We start from the raw sequence: 15435 nt of genomic DNA, 5'->3' as shown, positions 1-15435 counted from the left end.
CTGGACTAGTTGGGCCATTGGCCTGATCCTGCAGGCTCCACTTATGTTCTTATGTTAAGGGAATGTGACCCACCCCTCCATTCCAGTAGCTGAAGGCTTACGGTGAAAAGAGGTGAAACCACACATTGTGTGTAAAATAAAAACAAACCACCCTGAAAGTTGCCTGCACAAAACAACCACCACCAACAACCACCATTGTGTAAGAAGGTTGGTTGCTTCTCTTGGCTGCTGGTGTTACACAAATGGGCCGTGCTGTTGTGCAATTTCTATTCATGCGGCTAAAGGTAAGCATCGCTCCTAACGTTTCCAGCTCTCGTCCAAATATGTAAAGGGCTTAACTGTATACAGAGTTGTTCAGGAGCACCGGAGAGCCAGTGAGTGATGCCATTGTCCTACCTGCCACGGGTTTGAAAAGCACCCAGCGAACTGTGGAACTGTTTTGTCTTAATGGTTTCTCCTCCACCTCCACCCTTCGGCAAAAAGAGAAGCCAGCTAAACACAAACAGTTTGAAAGGTGGCTGTCAACATCTCAGGTCCGCCTTGGCCATCAGACAAATGCATGTTGCTGATAAAGGCAGTGGCACCTCACGGAGGTGGTGTCTATGAATGGTTATTAGCCACAAAGGCTATGTTCTCACTTCTACCAACCTTACTGTACGCTTGTGAAACATGGACCACTTATAAACTCCACCTCCAACTCCTTGAAAGATTCCATTAACAGTGCCTCTGAAAAATTTTACACATCACCTGGGAAGACCAGCAAACTAATGCTAGTGTACTGGAAGAAGCAAAGATCACCTGTGTCGAAGCAATGATTCTTCAACATCAACTTCGTAAGACTGGTCATGTCATGTGGATGCCTGATTATCATCTTCCAAAGCAGCTACTCTATTCCGAACTTAAAAATGGAAAGCGTAATGCTGGTGGTCAACAAAAAAGGCTCAAAGACTCTCTCAATGTAAATCTTTAAAAAGTAGTATAAACACTGACAACTGGGAAACAGTGGCCTGCAAGTGCTCCAATTGGAGAACAGCCTTTATCAAAGGTGCCATGGGTTTCAAAGACTCTCGAACTCAGGACGAAAGGGAGAAATGTGCTAAGAGGAAGGCACGCTTGGCAAATCCACACCGTGATCAACTCCCGCCCGGAAACCCATGTCCCCCATTGTGGAAGGACGTGTGGATCCAGAATTGACCTCCACAGTCACTTACGGACTCACTTTTAAAACCATGTTTATGGAAGACAATCTTACTCGGCTATGAGTGATCGCCAAAGAATTAGCCACAAAGGCTATGTTCTCACTTCTCAGCTGAAGAGGTGTATGAATGATTTGAATACTGGTTGTTTGGAATCACAAGTAGGCTGTTGTACTTAGGTCTTGCTTGTTGGTTTCCCACAGGCATCTGGTTGGCCAACATGAGAAAAGGATTTTGGACTAGATGGGCCACCAGGCTGATCCAGCAGAGCTCTTTGTTATGTTCTCATCCAGCAGCAATTCCACACAAGAGAGATCTCTTAGCACAAAGTGTGGCCCACTCCCTGGCATTGAAGACAAAAGGGCACCCTATTGATGCCAAGCTCTGGATTAGATTGCAAGCTATGCTGGTCATTGACTGTAATAAAGTGATTGATTGATTGATTGATTGATTGATTGATTGATTGCAGCCCATGGTTAATTTTCACCATGTCTGCACTGGTGCAAATCCAGGAATTCTAGCTAGAGATACATATTTTCATTTCATTTTCATTTATTATATTTCTATGCTGTTTTTCACTTGCATGAGTCACATACAATGAATAACAACCTAGTAGAACATTGCAATTACAGCACAAACCATATAAAATAATTAACAAATCATCTGTAAAAACAACCACCTCTATAAAACACTGTTAACAAAGCAACTTTAAAAACAGGCTAAACAGTATACAACCACAAGAAAAGTCATATTCTAAAAATTCACAAAGCATTACAGCACTCCTGATCCCCCAAATATATTAACATCATTAACAAACTAACAACCAAAAGTGAAGTAAGCACTCATAGTCTCCCACTCAGTTCATTAAAATACACATAAATGTCTCTCTGTGTGTGCTTATTAGAATGTCTGGTGAATTTCCTGGGTTGCCAATTACACATTGCCAAAAAAAGAGGCACATTTTCCCCCAACTGCAATGAAATTAAGGGGAAAAGACTTAAGGGAACATTGTCTGCAATGCAGCAATTTGGTTTCTTTCATCACTAGGCACGGCTTTGACTTTTGTTTCAGGATGTGGCCTCATTCAGGTTTGCTCTACTTCCTGCTAGAGACCTGTTCCTTTCCAGATTCTTCTCAACTTTGTGGAACCAGTCATCCTTGCTGGTGTGGTCCAGTTTCTCAATTTCCTGGAATGTCTCAGAATCCAAATCAGACACCTACTCTATCCTGTTTATCTACACCAGCTGGAAGCTGTTCTGATGCTTTGTAGGTGCTGGTCCAGCAAAGCTTTTCCCTGTGTGCATGAAACATCCAGGGGTTCTCTGAACTGGCTTTTGAGAGATATTTAAGTTGTTCAGGCTTCCTTTACTTGTTCTGTTAGTCCCTAGTTAACACTGGTATCTGCTAGAATTGTTGCTGTTCTGTCCAGCTTGACTCAGACACTTAAACATGAACTTTCCTCCCACGAGAATAACTTTGTCCCTCTGCCCTTTAGGCAGCGTTGGGAAGTTCAGAGCAAATGGACAACATTTCACAACATTTATATCCCACTGGATTGCATTTAAAACCCCTAAGCAATTTACAAGAAATTTTAAGATGATCAGTACAAACACAGTTAAGAACAACTGAAACATTCATAAATAATTAAAATTAACAGTATAAAAGAGATTTTAGCACATCAGCATCTACATGCCTGGATAGGTTTGCCTAAACAAAAATGTTTTAAGCAGGTACTGGAAAAGATTGCAGCAAAGGTGCCCGACTGATGTCAACAGTTCCCAGGTTTAGGTGCCACCACACTAAAAGATTGATTTATTATGACACGGTTTGTGTGGCACCTGTGCAGTACCAGTTCTGCAGATGGAAGAGACTGAGGTTCCCCATCTCTGAGTTTTTCTGTGCCGACTTTCCTCCATGCTGCCGTCATGAGCAACTGATGCTGCTCTCCCTTGGATCATGTCCAGACTTCCTGTTTATTTATAATTCATTCTGTTTCGTTTGCACAAAGCTTGGGACTGAAGTTAGGTGACATTGGCTGGGTATTGAGAACATCCGTTCTGATTCGTTGGGGAGACATTACGTAATGTTCTGCCCATCCAGAGTTACTCTGCCTATTCCCAGGAATTTCCCTGCCACTTTCCTAACAGCAAAAAGGCAAATTCTGGGGTGGTTCTTGTCACTCAAGAACACCAAATCAACGATAGCAATGGCAAGCTGAATTTGCCTGCAGCAGATAGAATCCCCCACAAAAAGGATAACAGTCCAAAGACTGGCTTTCATCACATGACACATTGCAAGTGTGACTGCTGAATATTTATAGGCACTCAGTTTACCTTGGACATGAAAAAAACTAGAGAAATCCTTTGTGAATTCTTAGAGGATGACTTTTCTTTTGGTTGTACTGTTTAGCCTATTTTTTCAAGTAGTGTTTTTTTTAGAAGGGGGTTGTTTTTACTCATGTACACCCTTTTGCATGCAATTTCCCCAACACAATACAGTTTGTATGCTGTGTTCACTATTATTTCATTTTTTCTGCAGATTTCCCCCCAAATAAATGCATTTTTTAAAATACTGTTTGCTTAGCAAACTGCATTGCAAAATTCAGAGAAGTGCAAATTTTGAAGGACGTCTGTCTTCTGGTTCTCATCCTGTTCTGGAAAGTGCAGAGTTGATAGATTCACCTATAAATAGGAACCAAATCAAATTCCCATCATCCCTAGTGACCAGATGGAAAAGCGGAGAAGCCTGTGGCGGTTTCATCAAGGAACCCATGACCGCTTGTTAAATTAAAGCTGCTTTAAAAACCTTGAATTCCAGCCTTGGGCAAGAGAATCCCTAGGTTGGATTTCTCATTCAGTTGTCAGAATTAGCAGTGGGGTATCCTGCCCCCCCCAGCTACCCATTCATGGACCTGACAGCCGTGTCTTCCAGGTGATGGAACAAACTACATGGTTCTCCTGCCACTTTGCACAAGCTGAATAGCCCTTTTGCTCCCCCTTGTGGTTACATGTCAGTACTGGATGCTGACTGGGGGAATTTATTCGTGGAATCCTTATTTTCCTTTGCTACCCCCCTCATTCCAAGATATAGTTTCTTTCTGTGGCCATGTGCATCGGATTACAAAGCAACCTACAAATCAAACGTGGGTGGGAGGCGATTTGGCTGCAATCGCGCCCATCATTTTACTGATGCACCCATGGAAAGCATTGGTTTGGGGACCTTTCGGAGGCAAAGGAAATGGGAACTGCATTCATAGAGTCATAGAACTGTAGAGCTGGAAGGGACCACGAGGGTCATCTAGTTCTACCCCCTGCAATGCAGGAATCTTTTTGCCCAACATGGGGCTTGAACCCATGGTCCTGAGTCTCGTGTTCAACTGACTGAGCTCTCTCTCTCTCTCTCTCTCTCTCTCTCTGTGTGTGTGTGTGTGTGTGAAACAGCATGAGAAATAATGAGAGGGGGGGGGAAGTCAGGTTAGGAAGAAAGATTATATATCATATTTATTTATAATAAAATTTATATCCCAGCAAAACAGACAGAAAGGAGAAGTGATATATAGCAGGGATGGGGAATCTGTGGTCCTTCAGGTGTTGCTGATCTTCAGCACTCCTCATCCCCGACCATTGGTCATGCATGCCAGGGCTGCTGGGCATTGAGAATCCTGCAATTTCTACAGGGCCACAAGTTCCACATCCCTGCTTTTCAGGTATAGATGGAGAGGTTTTGCAACATAATCCCATGCATGCCTACTCTGATATCAGCTGCCTGTATTCAGCCAGGCTCTCTCCATACTTCCCTTGGAGCAAATGCATTGAAGGCATGCATAGGCTTACTGCAGAGCAAATGGGAATTGGATTGCACGGTTCAACATTTTGGTTTTATGCCAACCTACTCGGTATATTTAAAGTCATAGATTAGCCATAACATTGTGAAAACCACAGAGCGCTGATGAGATATGAATTAAAGTAAACACCCCCGAGGTTTTTAGGTTATAGGGCATATGATGTCTCGTGAGGCACATTTAAGATTTCTAAGAATGATCTTGCCTGGTTGTATCAATGATCCATCTATTCCAAGGCACTCGGTTATATATTATTATTTTGCATGTTCCAGGCAGTGGTCTTGGTTCAAGTTCAAGCATTGAATCAGACCCTCCTGAAGTTGTAAGTGTACCTATTATCCTGTAGCCCAAAGTAGTATGACTTTTAATGAGACTTCAGGACACTGGGTGGATCTACACACAGGGAAATAATTGCTATAAATAAGTCAGAAATTAAATTGTTATAACGAAAGGGGGGGACCCAATGCTATGTAAAATAGCAAAGAGGTTTTTTTGCTCTCCATCGCCATCTGGTGTTGCATGTTTATAACACATTCAAAGCACCGGTTTTTTAAACGAATGTAGCTGAGTCCGCTGATTCCAGTAGAACTGCAGGGACCCCGGATTTTTCTTTAAAGTTTAGTAAGACCACAACACAGATGGGTGCTGCTGTGTCTGCATTGTGACAGAAACAGTAGTTTCATGGGTCTGATTATGTGTACTCTAGTCTGTTAGGAGCGAGCCCCACTGGATTCAGTAGGACTTGCTTCTAATTAGGTTAGGATTGTGCTGCCTGGCCTTTAACAAGGCTCTCTGTTGTAGAAACCGTAGGTGTTGTTGACTTTTCACTTTTAACACTGGGGAGGAATTATGATGCTGCGATAAAGCTGTAGTGCCTGCTACCCCACCAACATTGCAAACAATAATTGAGGTGGTGGTAGTCACCCAGCCCTTTCTCCACACCCCTGGGCTGCTATTCCTCTTCCGAATGCCTTCTCAAAGAGGGGCTGTTTCTGTGAGTGGATGGGAAAGAGGTAAATTATCTTCTTCAGTATGTGAATTCTGCAGAAATCCTGGAATGAAAGGGCCCAACTAAAAGACAACCTAACTCTAGATTATTTTTTAAAATGAATTACTATGCTGGGAATTTGGAAGGCTAAAAAGCCATCCATGTTGTAGCACTTGCTGGTTTTCCTTCTCCTAGTTTGTAACTGGAGCAGCGCACCTGATTGCTTCGGTTGAAAAGCCCAGTGTGCTTCAGGAAAATCTCTTCTGACACCCCCAGGTGGCAGCAACACCTAAGGTTATAAGGTTTCTTCCAACTCTATGATTCTATGATTCTATTCCTTCTTTGGAGGTCTTTAAGCAGAGGCTTGACAACCATATGTCAGGAGTGCTCTGAAGGTTTTTTCCTGCTTGGCAGGGGGTGTGGACTCGATGGCCATTGTGGTCTCTTCCAACTCTATGATTCTATGATTCTATTCTATATACTCTTCATTGCAAGAGGTTAAAACGGATGAGTGTAATAACTACTTTGCCTTGAATGATCCAAAGAAGCCATGATCAATTTCCTACCTACCCAGAGACCCACTAGGATTTTCATTAAGGTTGGAAATACCCTCAAATAGCTATCTATTTCTTGCGAGAGACAATTCATATGTTCTGGGTCCTGGAAACACCTTTGTTCACAATCCTCATCAAAATGCTATTATATACCCCCTCATTTAATCTTAATTAAGAAGTCCACATTTGTGTGTGTGTATGTGTGTGTGAATATAATGGGATATTATGTAGAAATGGTAAATCCAAATTAAATGGGAAGATAAGATGGGATGGCATTTTGATAAGGACAACTTTGTGTGGATTCTGCATGAAACATGCATTCATGAATGGCACCGAGGCAACAATGAACTCTGGATGCATCCCTTGTTCAGCCAACCCAGGACTGACCCAAGACATTTTGCTGTCTGGAACAGGAAATGGTGCTTCCCCAGAGGCAGAAAATCCCATAAGCATCTCCCTTTCTCCCGGCAAACAAAATAATTGCAATAATGATTTCACGATCAGTGTGCTGCCTTTCATGACTCCTAATATTAATGGCCCAAGACAGCCGCCTCATCCTACCTCAGAGTGGTCCTGTTAGGCCTTTTATCTGACCTTCAGAACTCTCCCCAAGCCACCCACCCATCACAGAATACACCCTTCATTGGTCCTCCTTCATATCCAAGAGTTTTCGCTTTGCTGAAATGTGTCATTGAACTCTGACAATGCCTCGTGTTTGTCTGGATAGAGGACAGAGGGGTGTACTAACTATCCTACTGAACGAAGGAAAAATGTACCTTTGTTGTTCCACCGGCTTTTGCCTCTGGTCCCTTCCATCCCTGAAAAGTGTCACCACTTCTGCCCCTGGAGAACCTAATCTCCTTCTGGAAACTCTTGGTCTTGTGTCATAAGCAAACATCTGCTTAGAAAAACATATAGCAGATGCCACATTTTTTGTATGCCAGAAAACAAATGTTTATTAAGAAGTCACCCGAGGATCTTCCGTGCATCCCGGAAAGCATGAAAGCAGCAGGGAAGGGAGGAACCATGCTACCAGAGCCACCTTGTAGGCAGAACGTGCCTAACTTTTTAAGCAAGGTTCCTAGAGGAGTTTTCTAAGCACAGGATAAGAGTACATAAATTCCCCCTCCCCTCTAGGTTCAGGTCCTCGTCTGTTGCATGTTGCCTTTGGATTTGGTGCCCAGGCACTGAGATTTCACATGCGGCAGATCTTAGTGTTGATCCTTGGGCCTGGTGGCCCTGGTGGGCATGGGCCACAAGGGGGTGGGCACATTGGACCATGCGGGCCACAGGGAGGAGGGCCACAGGGTGGAGGGCCACATGAGACAAACTTTGGCCCACAGGGGTTGACACATGAGGGAGCCAGGTTGGGCTCCACCACGGGCACACATGGCTTGCAGGTTGGTGGGCAGGCGGGGGCACAGACAGGCTCTGGCACACAAACTGGCCGGCAGACAGATGACCGAATGGCGGTCGTGCACTCTGGATCACAGGGGCGATTGGGCAGCCTGGAAAAGAAGAACACATCCATGGTTAGACAAGAAGAGTGTGTCTCTGGAGAAGGCTAGCTTCCCAATGTGAGATGGTGAGAGCAAGCGTTAAGGAGCTAAAGCAAAGGGTCTTGTGTTCTTGGAGCTGTGGATGCTTTCACAGCAACATCCTGGTGTGAGTTAGTGTTATTCCCCAAAAGGGCCAGTAAGTGAGCTGTAACCTCAAGATGCAAACATGCCCATCCGTTGATTTTAACTGGGCGTTTCCAAATAGCTGCTCTTAGGACCACAGCATAGGTAAGTTGTTAAAACCTTGTTTATGGAAGACAATCTTCCTCGGCTATGAGTGATCTCCAAAGAAGAAGTAGTTTCAGGTACAAGTTCCAGGATGTATGGTGCTTGTGGATCCACTCAACTTGTCTATCCTCTGCTGGGGGGAATAGCTCAGTGGTGTCTACCCTGACTAACAGAAGTCCTCTAGGATTTCTGACTGGGGTCTCTCTGAGGTCTACCTGGAAATGCCAGCTGTTGCACCTGGGACTGCATTCATTGTTCCATCACTTTTGTCTCTGGCATGTGGCCCTTGGAAGGTGGACCAGAAGGGAAGGTGGCCCTTGGGGTCAGAAGGCTTTCTCTCTCCACCCCCCCCCCACTTTATTGGATCACAGCTGAGTTGAGGTTAACATGCCTAAAGCCAAATCAATCCAGAAGAGGCCATTCTGGCATCGACTACTGCCCTCATCTTACGTACTTGCAGTCTTCTCCTTCCAACATGTTGCGGTAAGTGGCGATCTCACAGTCCAGGCGGGCTTTTTCGTCCAGGAGGGTCTTGTACTCGCAGTTCTGGCGCTCAATGTCACAGCGGATTTCAGCCAGCTGGGCCTCCACGTTGCTGATCAGGCACTGGAGCTGGGAAAGCTGGGTGCAGTAGCGGGATTCTGTTTCTTGCAAAGTGCCCTCCAGAGCCCCTTTCTGAGAAATGGAGAAGGCGGCGAGAGAGAGAGAGAGAGAGAGAGAGAGAGAGAGAGATTCATCAGGGCATGTTCTGCTCACACAGCAAAACGAACACAATGGTACCATACTGCAAGGGCAGCCAACCCGATATCCTCCAAATATTGTTGGACTACAACTCCCATCATCCCTGGCCCTTGGCCTTGCTGGCTGGGGTAGATGGGAGTTGGAGTCCAGTAACATCTGGAGGACACTGGCAGGGACTGGCAAAATGCTGATGAGTGTGCACGGGGGGAAGGGAGTCTGGAGTCTGACTCGAGAGAGGGGGGCAGTGATTTGTGGGGACCTCTACCAGCCAGGATGCAAAAGTCAGAGGAAGGGGAAGCTTCAGAGCTGGAGGGTAGAGGAGAGGGTGGGCTGGAAGAAGAGACGGGAAAGGCATGACAGACAGGAGTACGATTCACAAGATTGTGTGAACATGCAAATAGTACTTTTGAAGAACGTACCCGACACTGAGCATTCTGGATTCCTACTCACCATGCTCTGCTGAGCCTGTAGGTCAATCTCCAGTGCTTGAACACAACGTCTTGTCTCAATGATTTCTGTCTGGCAGCACTGCAGCTGTTCTCCACTGGAGAGCACCTCCCTGTTGAGCTCTTCCATCTGGTGAAAGTTTTAAAAAGTCCAGAAATTAGACTGTCACGGGGGTTCTGCCATGAAAGATGGTCAGTGAGACACCTGATTGGGATGGAATTGGCCACTGAGGAGGAGGACCTACCTGTGTACAGTACCAGTCCTCAACTTCCCGGCGATTCTTTTCAAGATCAGCCTCATATTGGCACCGCATCTCGTCCAGGACCTTGTTGAGGTTGCAAGATGGGGCAGCATCCACTTCCACATTGATGCGGTCACCGAGCTGGGAGCGCAGGGCACAGGACTCCTGCAGGAGGGGACAAAGAGGGGAGAATATCTGGAGCCATTTATCATCCTTTGCATAACACTTATTCAAAGGGACTGCTGAATATAATTTGGTTGGCTCTTCGATGGTAGACTGGTATTGCAAGCTGGTTCCCTGTTTGGGACTTGGACCCTGATGGAATTTTGATTTGGGGAGATTCAGTGGAAGGGGCGCACAGATGGCCATAGTTTGGACTAGATAGAAATTTACTCTAGTGGTTGGTGACCCTTAGGGATTTTGCCCTTTACCCATTGTGTATTGGTTGGTTGCATAAGTTGTCCAAAACTCTGCATTTATTTATCCTGGAATGCCCTTATCTCTGTTGGTGGTCTAGATTGTGAAGACCGATCTCAAGGTGGACTAGGTGGATAGATGTCCCTGGTTTTTGATGTGAACTGGTCTAGACCAGGGGTAGCCAATGTGGTACCTTCTGGATGTTGCTGGACTACAACTCTCATCATCCCTGCCCACTGGCCATGCTTACTGGGTCTGATGGGAGTTGTAGTCCAACAACATCCAGAGGACCTCATGTTGACTACCCATGGACTAGAAGATGATCCCAGTGCTCTTCCAGCTCCAAAGATCTATGCTCCTTCACCCGTGGTTCAGCACCTGTTCTGGTCTTGGTAGAAGAGATGTTTGGGGCATACCTCCTCATGGTTTTTCTTCAGGCACATCATCTCCTCAGTCAAGGACTCGAGCTGAGCTTCCTGGTCAGCCCTGCATAGGGTGAGGTCATCCAGCACTCTCCGAAGGCCATTGATGTCAGCCTGATCCCGCTGACGCAGACTCAGCTCATAATCATACCTTCAGGGGGAGGAAAGACAGATTATTGCAGCATAGCTGAGAGGGCAGAATGTTAAACCTGGACTAAGGACTGCTGAGTACCAATCCAAGCTCCAGTGGGCAGCAGTTCTCGCTCTCTTCTGCTACTCTAAGGTCACCCAGAGCACAGCAAGCCACTGGGATTGTTTCTGCTCAGCAGCGCCTGGGTGGCGACAATCCCCACCGGGGTGGGACTTGCAGTAAACACCGAAAGCAAGTCCTACTTTCAGCAGGAATCCTTGCAGCCCCAGCTTGGGACCAAGCCCTAGCTTCAATGATTCTTCCTTTCCAGTCTCAACTTAAATTAAAGTCAATCTGTAAAGGAGAAAAAGAAGAATGATGAGCACACAAATGTGCTCTCGATTCCTCCTCTGAAGTTTGACACCTGGTGATTGATGGGTTGGCTGCCCTATCCAGCTGACAAAGGTGGCCCTTGGAGGGTGGGCCAGATCTGGATCCAGTTCCCCGTCTCTGCTTTGAGTAGGTGCCACACACCTCAAGGAGACTTACCTCTAAGCAGACGTGGATAACTGTCCTACGCTTTTGTATTCTCAGTGGCAGGGTGATCTACAAATGTGTGTCTGCGGGTCCATGCCTTTTCTGGTGCATGTTTATGGGGCTGCTAAAATGTGAGCGATTTTGTATGCGTCTTTTCTGAAATCAAGGAGTGTGATACTATGTGTGCATTCTGTGTGTTTTTGTGGGGGACAGGACAGTTGGACAATTACTCTTAGGGCCTTAAACCTGTTGTAAACCAATAGATGAGTTGGGGCTTACATTGTTGATTTCAGGCTTGCGTTGGTATGTTCTTGGTACAAAAATGTACAGCCAGTTGTCAGAGGACTTCCAAATGGAATTTTAACCTGAATTCCACTGAATTCCTTTAATGTGGAAGCTTGCCTTCTTAGCGCTGCTGGCTATTCCTTAGCAAAACAGTCCTCATTTTAGAACTGCCTGGGTCTTTGTAGAAGAGACATCAACACTTCCCAATAATAATTTAGCTTGAAAGTGGTGATCTGGCAGCCCTTAATACTATCAGCAGCCACTGTTTTCAGCCTGGTTTCCCTACAAAACTGCTATCGGTGAGCCTCTGTTTTCTTTCTGGGAATCATAGTAACACAAGCTGGTTTGAATGATACCATGGGGTGGTGGGGGGGTGGGGAGTATGACAACATACAGGGTGAGAGTGGTTGGCTAGCTTTGACCCCCCCCCACACACACCAAAAAAAATATCTTACTTGGTGCAATAGTCATCAGAAGCCATTTTGAGATTGTCAATATCCAGGCAGAGTCTTGCATTGTCAGCCTTAGTACAGCAAATCTGGAAAGAAACCGCCCAGAGATATTTCATTTTAATCCAGCCAGATGGATTAGGTGGGAGCAGATGGAGAGCATCGCAGCATGATAGCTCCTGCTGGATCAGGCCAAAGGCTCACTGAGCCCAGCATCCTGTAGCTGAAGTGACCAACCAGATATCTATAGAAAGCCCACAAGCAGAACCTGAATGCAACCATGCCCTCTCCACTTGTGGCTCCCAGCCACAGGCATTCAGAGGTCTCCTGCCTCCAACAACAGAGGGAGAACATAGCCATCATCATGGCTAGTTAGGCACTGAGAGCCTTCTTCTCCATGAATTTGTGCAATCCTGTTTTAAAGACATCCAGGTTGATGGGCATCACTACACCATGAGAACAAATTCCATATTGCATTGCGTGACTTTCTTTTGCCTTAAGGCAGGCATAGGCAAACTTGGACCTCCATATGTTTTGAGACTACAATTCCCATCATCCCTGACCACTGGTTCTGCTAGCTAGGGATGATGGGAGTTGTAGTCTCAAAACATCTGGAGGGCCGAGTTTGCCTATGCCTGCCTTAAGGGCATTGGAGCAGACACCTGAAGGGGGCAAGAAATGAGGCTTCATTTCTCTTCATTTCCTTCCTTTCCTTTCCTGGGAAATGATATATAATGAATTGAAAAGGATGTTCAAAATAACATTTGTAAAAAAAACAACCCAGAAGCTTTTCTTTGGGGAATTATAGGGACAGAACTACCTAAACTGTACAGAAGCTTATTTATGTATGCAACTACAGTGGCAAGAATGTTACTTGCCCCAAAACGGAAAGAAGAAGAAGTCCCAGCAAAGGAAAAATGCATAGAAAAACTTACGGAATATGCAGAAATGGCAAAACTTACCAAAAGAATAAGAAATCAAGATAACAAAGTATTTATAAAAGAATGGAAATGGTTTACTGAATTACAGCCAAATTGTAAACAGATAAGAACATTGGCAGGATTATGGTAATAACCTGCAGTTTTATAAGAGTATATATTTAAAGTAGATGAGTAAATGAGCAAATTAAGTTAATTTGGATATGCAGAAGATATTGGGGGAAAATTAAGGAACTGCAGAAAGAGGCGGGAAGGAAGTCAAGTTTTGAAATGTTAAAATGATTGTAAAATTAGTGAAATGTATAAAACTGAAAATATAAATAAAATGTTAAAAAATGAGTCTTCAGCAACCCCTTTAAAGCTTGCATCAAAGGGCAGATCTGAAGCAAGGACAGAATGACTCTCACCCTTTCCTTGTAATGATAATAAATAATAATAATAATAATAATAATAATAATAATAATAATAATAATATTGATTTATAGCCCACGATAAAACATCAGTCATTAAAAACTTCCCTAAAGCCTTCAGATGTCTTCTAAAAGTCAGATAGCTGTTTATTTCTTTGACATCTGATGGGAGGGCGTTCCACAAGGCGGGCGCCACTACCGAGAAGGCCCTCTGCCTGGTTCCCTGTAGCTTCACTTTTTGCAGTGAGGGAACTGCCAGAAGCCCCTCAGAGCTGGCTGAATTATGGGGATGGAGATGCTCTTTCAGTTATACTGGGCTGAGGCCATTTAGGGCTTTAAAGGTCAGCACCAACACTTTGAATTGCGCTGGGAGCCAATGGAGGTCTTTCAGGACTGATGTTATGTGATCTCGGCGGCCACTCCCAGTCACCAGTCTTACTGCCGCACTCTAAAACCACTCTAAAACCAAATAAATCCAGAAGACTCCATAAATAACCAAAGTTTCCATGGAACTGGATGACCATGGAGGACACTCCCTCCACACACACACACATGAGCCATTCCTTACCTGTTGCTGGAGCTCGTCAATGTTGCAGTAAAAAGGTTTGAAGTCGGTGCACACGTAAGCATTTTCGCACTCGTACCAGTCTCGGATCTTGCACTCCAGGTCAGCGTTCTCTTGTTCCAGGCAGCGCACCCTTTCCAGATAGTTCCCCAGGCGGCTGTTCAGGAACTCCATGGTTTCCTTCTCATTGCAGTTGAGGATCCCTTCGTTGTGGCCGACAGGGTAGCAGTTCAGAGGGCGAGCAGGAGGAGGGATGCAGGGTGGAGGGACACAAGAGGAGCCCATGCTAGGAGGTGGAAGGCGAGTAGATGACATGTGGCCCCCACTTTGGCAGCTGTTGTGGAGAGACGAGGCCGTATGGCCTGGAGGGGGCAGGCAGACGCTGGATCGGCGAGGAGGAAGGCAAGGCCCGAGCCGGCAGTTGACTGAGGCAGCGCTGTTTGGGTGGCAGTTTGTTGTGACCCGGCAAGGGCCCCTGAGAGACCCGCAAGTGCGAGTGGCAGTGGTGGCAGCCATGGTTGAAAGGAGCAGCTAGATGGAGGAAATGAGTGAAGAGACCCACGAAACCCAAGTCTGACAGATGATCTCCTTCCTAGAGCTTTTTTATACCATGAGCACTGGGGTGTTAGCTCCTTTACGAGGCTTTCTCCTCGTTAATATTTGTGGCGATTCCTGCCCGGCTTCTCATTAGCCTGCTCGTTACTTGCTTGAAAAGCATTTCTTGGCTTATAAATTTGCCCTTCCGCCTCACACTTCACTTGCAGAGTCAGGACTCTGCTTGATGGCTGAGTCCCTGGAATGACAGTTTTTATGGGATGTCATCAAAGCGGTCTGTCAGCATCAAACACCAACCTTCAGTCCCTGGGCGTTGGTCATTTGAGCAGAATTATGGGCTTGGTGTTTCGCAGTGGGATTGCCCCTTTCCCTCCTTCTGCCCTACTTTGACCAACCGAAAAGCCAAGTCAGGATCTCTGGTAGACAGCAATCATGAACCTGAGACCTTCTGGAAATTCTACTCCAGATATCTCCTGCTCTGCCCTCATAACTGGTGAAAGGACACCCAGGTAGCTTCTTCTGCCAGATGTGCACAGTCTTTACAGCAGAAGAGATTTCTGGATCCTATACTGAGTCCGCTAGCCTTATCTGCTCTCCTAGTCTGCTTCCTGCCTTATTGAACAGGATGTTCAGCCATGGAACAGATCTGCCGGGAATGCAGTAATTGCATCCCACACTGCGGATCGTGCATTCAGCAAGGGGTTGACATGGAGGACCTCCAAGGTCTCTTTTGGCTCTCTGTATCTGTGATTTGAGACGCCTGCTTCTTGGGAGAAAAGCAATAACAAACCTAGACAGCATCTTAAAAAGCAGAGACATCACCTTGCCAACAAAGGTCCGTATGGTTAAAGCTATGGTTTTCCCAGTAGTGATGTATGGAAGTGAGAGCTGGACCATCAAGAAGGCTGATCGCCGAAGAAGTGATGCTTTTG

At 45.6% G+C, this 15435-nt stretch overlaps 1 protein-coding gene and 1 long non-coding RNA gene across 2 annotated transcripts in view; one reads left to right on the top strand and one right to left on the bottom strand.

Annotated features, from left to right (window-relative positions):
* LOC307200378 overlaps window positions 1-15435 on the top strand; it is a 557860-nt gene that overhangs the window by 319650 nt on the left and 222775 nt on the right. The gene's annotated exons all lie outside the window — the stretch shown is intronic.
* Window positions 7526-15435, bottom strand: part of LOC307200394 (uncharacterized protein) — a 28220-nt gene continuing 20310 nt past the window's right edge. The window contains exons 10-16 of the mRNA XM_079948935.1: window positions 13952-14479; window positions 12042-12124; window positions 10629-10785; window positions 9799-9960; window positions 9558-9683; window positions 8821-9041; window positions 7526-8087 (exon numbers count right to left, since the gene is read on the bottom strand). Of these exons, the coding sequence (XP_079805061.1) occupies window positions 7775-8087; window positions 8821-9041; window positions 9558-9683; window positions 9799-9960; window positions 10629-10785; window positions 12042-12124; window positions 13952-14479 (1590 nt within the window). The 3' untranslated portion in view covers window positions 7526-7774. The remainder of the gene's footprint in view (window positions 8088-8820; window positions 9042-9557; window positions 9684-9798; window positions 9961-10628; window positions 10786-12041; window positions 12125-13951; window positions 14480-15435) is intronic.

The sequence above is a fragment of the Podarcis cretensis genome (assembly GCF_951804945.1).
Source record: "Podarcis cretensis genome assembly, chromosome: 13".
Taxonomy (NCBI): Eukaryota; Metazoa; Chordata; class Lepidosauria; order Squamata; family Lacertidae; genus Podarcis; species Podarcis cretensis.
The sequence above is the reverse complement of the archived record's forward strand: the minus strand, read 5'-3'. Positions and strand labels throughout refer to the sequence as shown.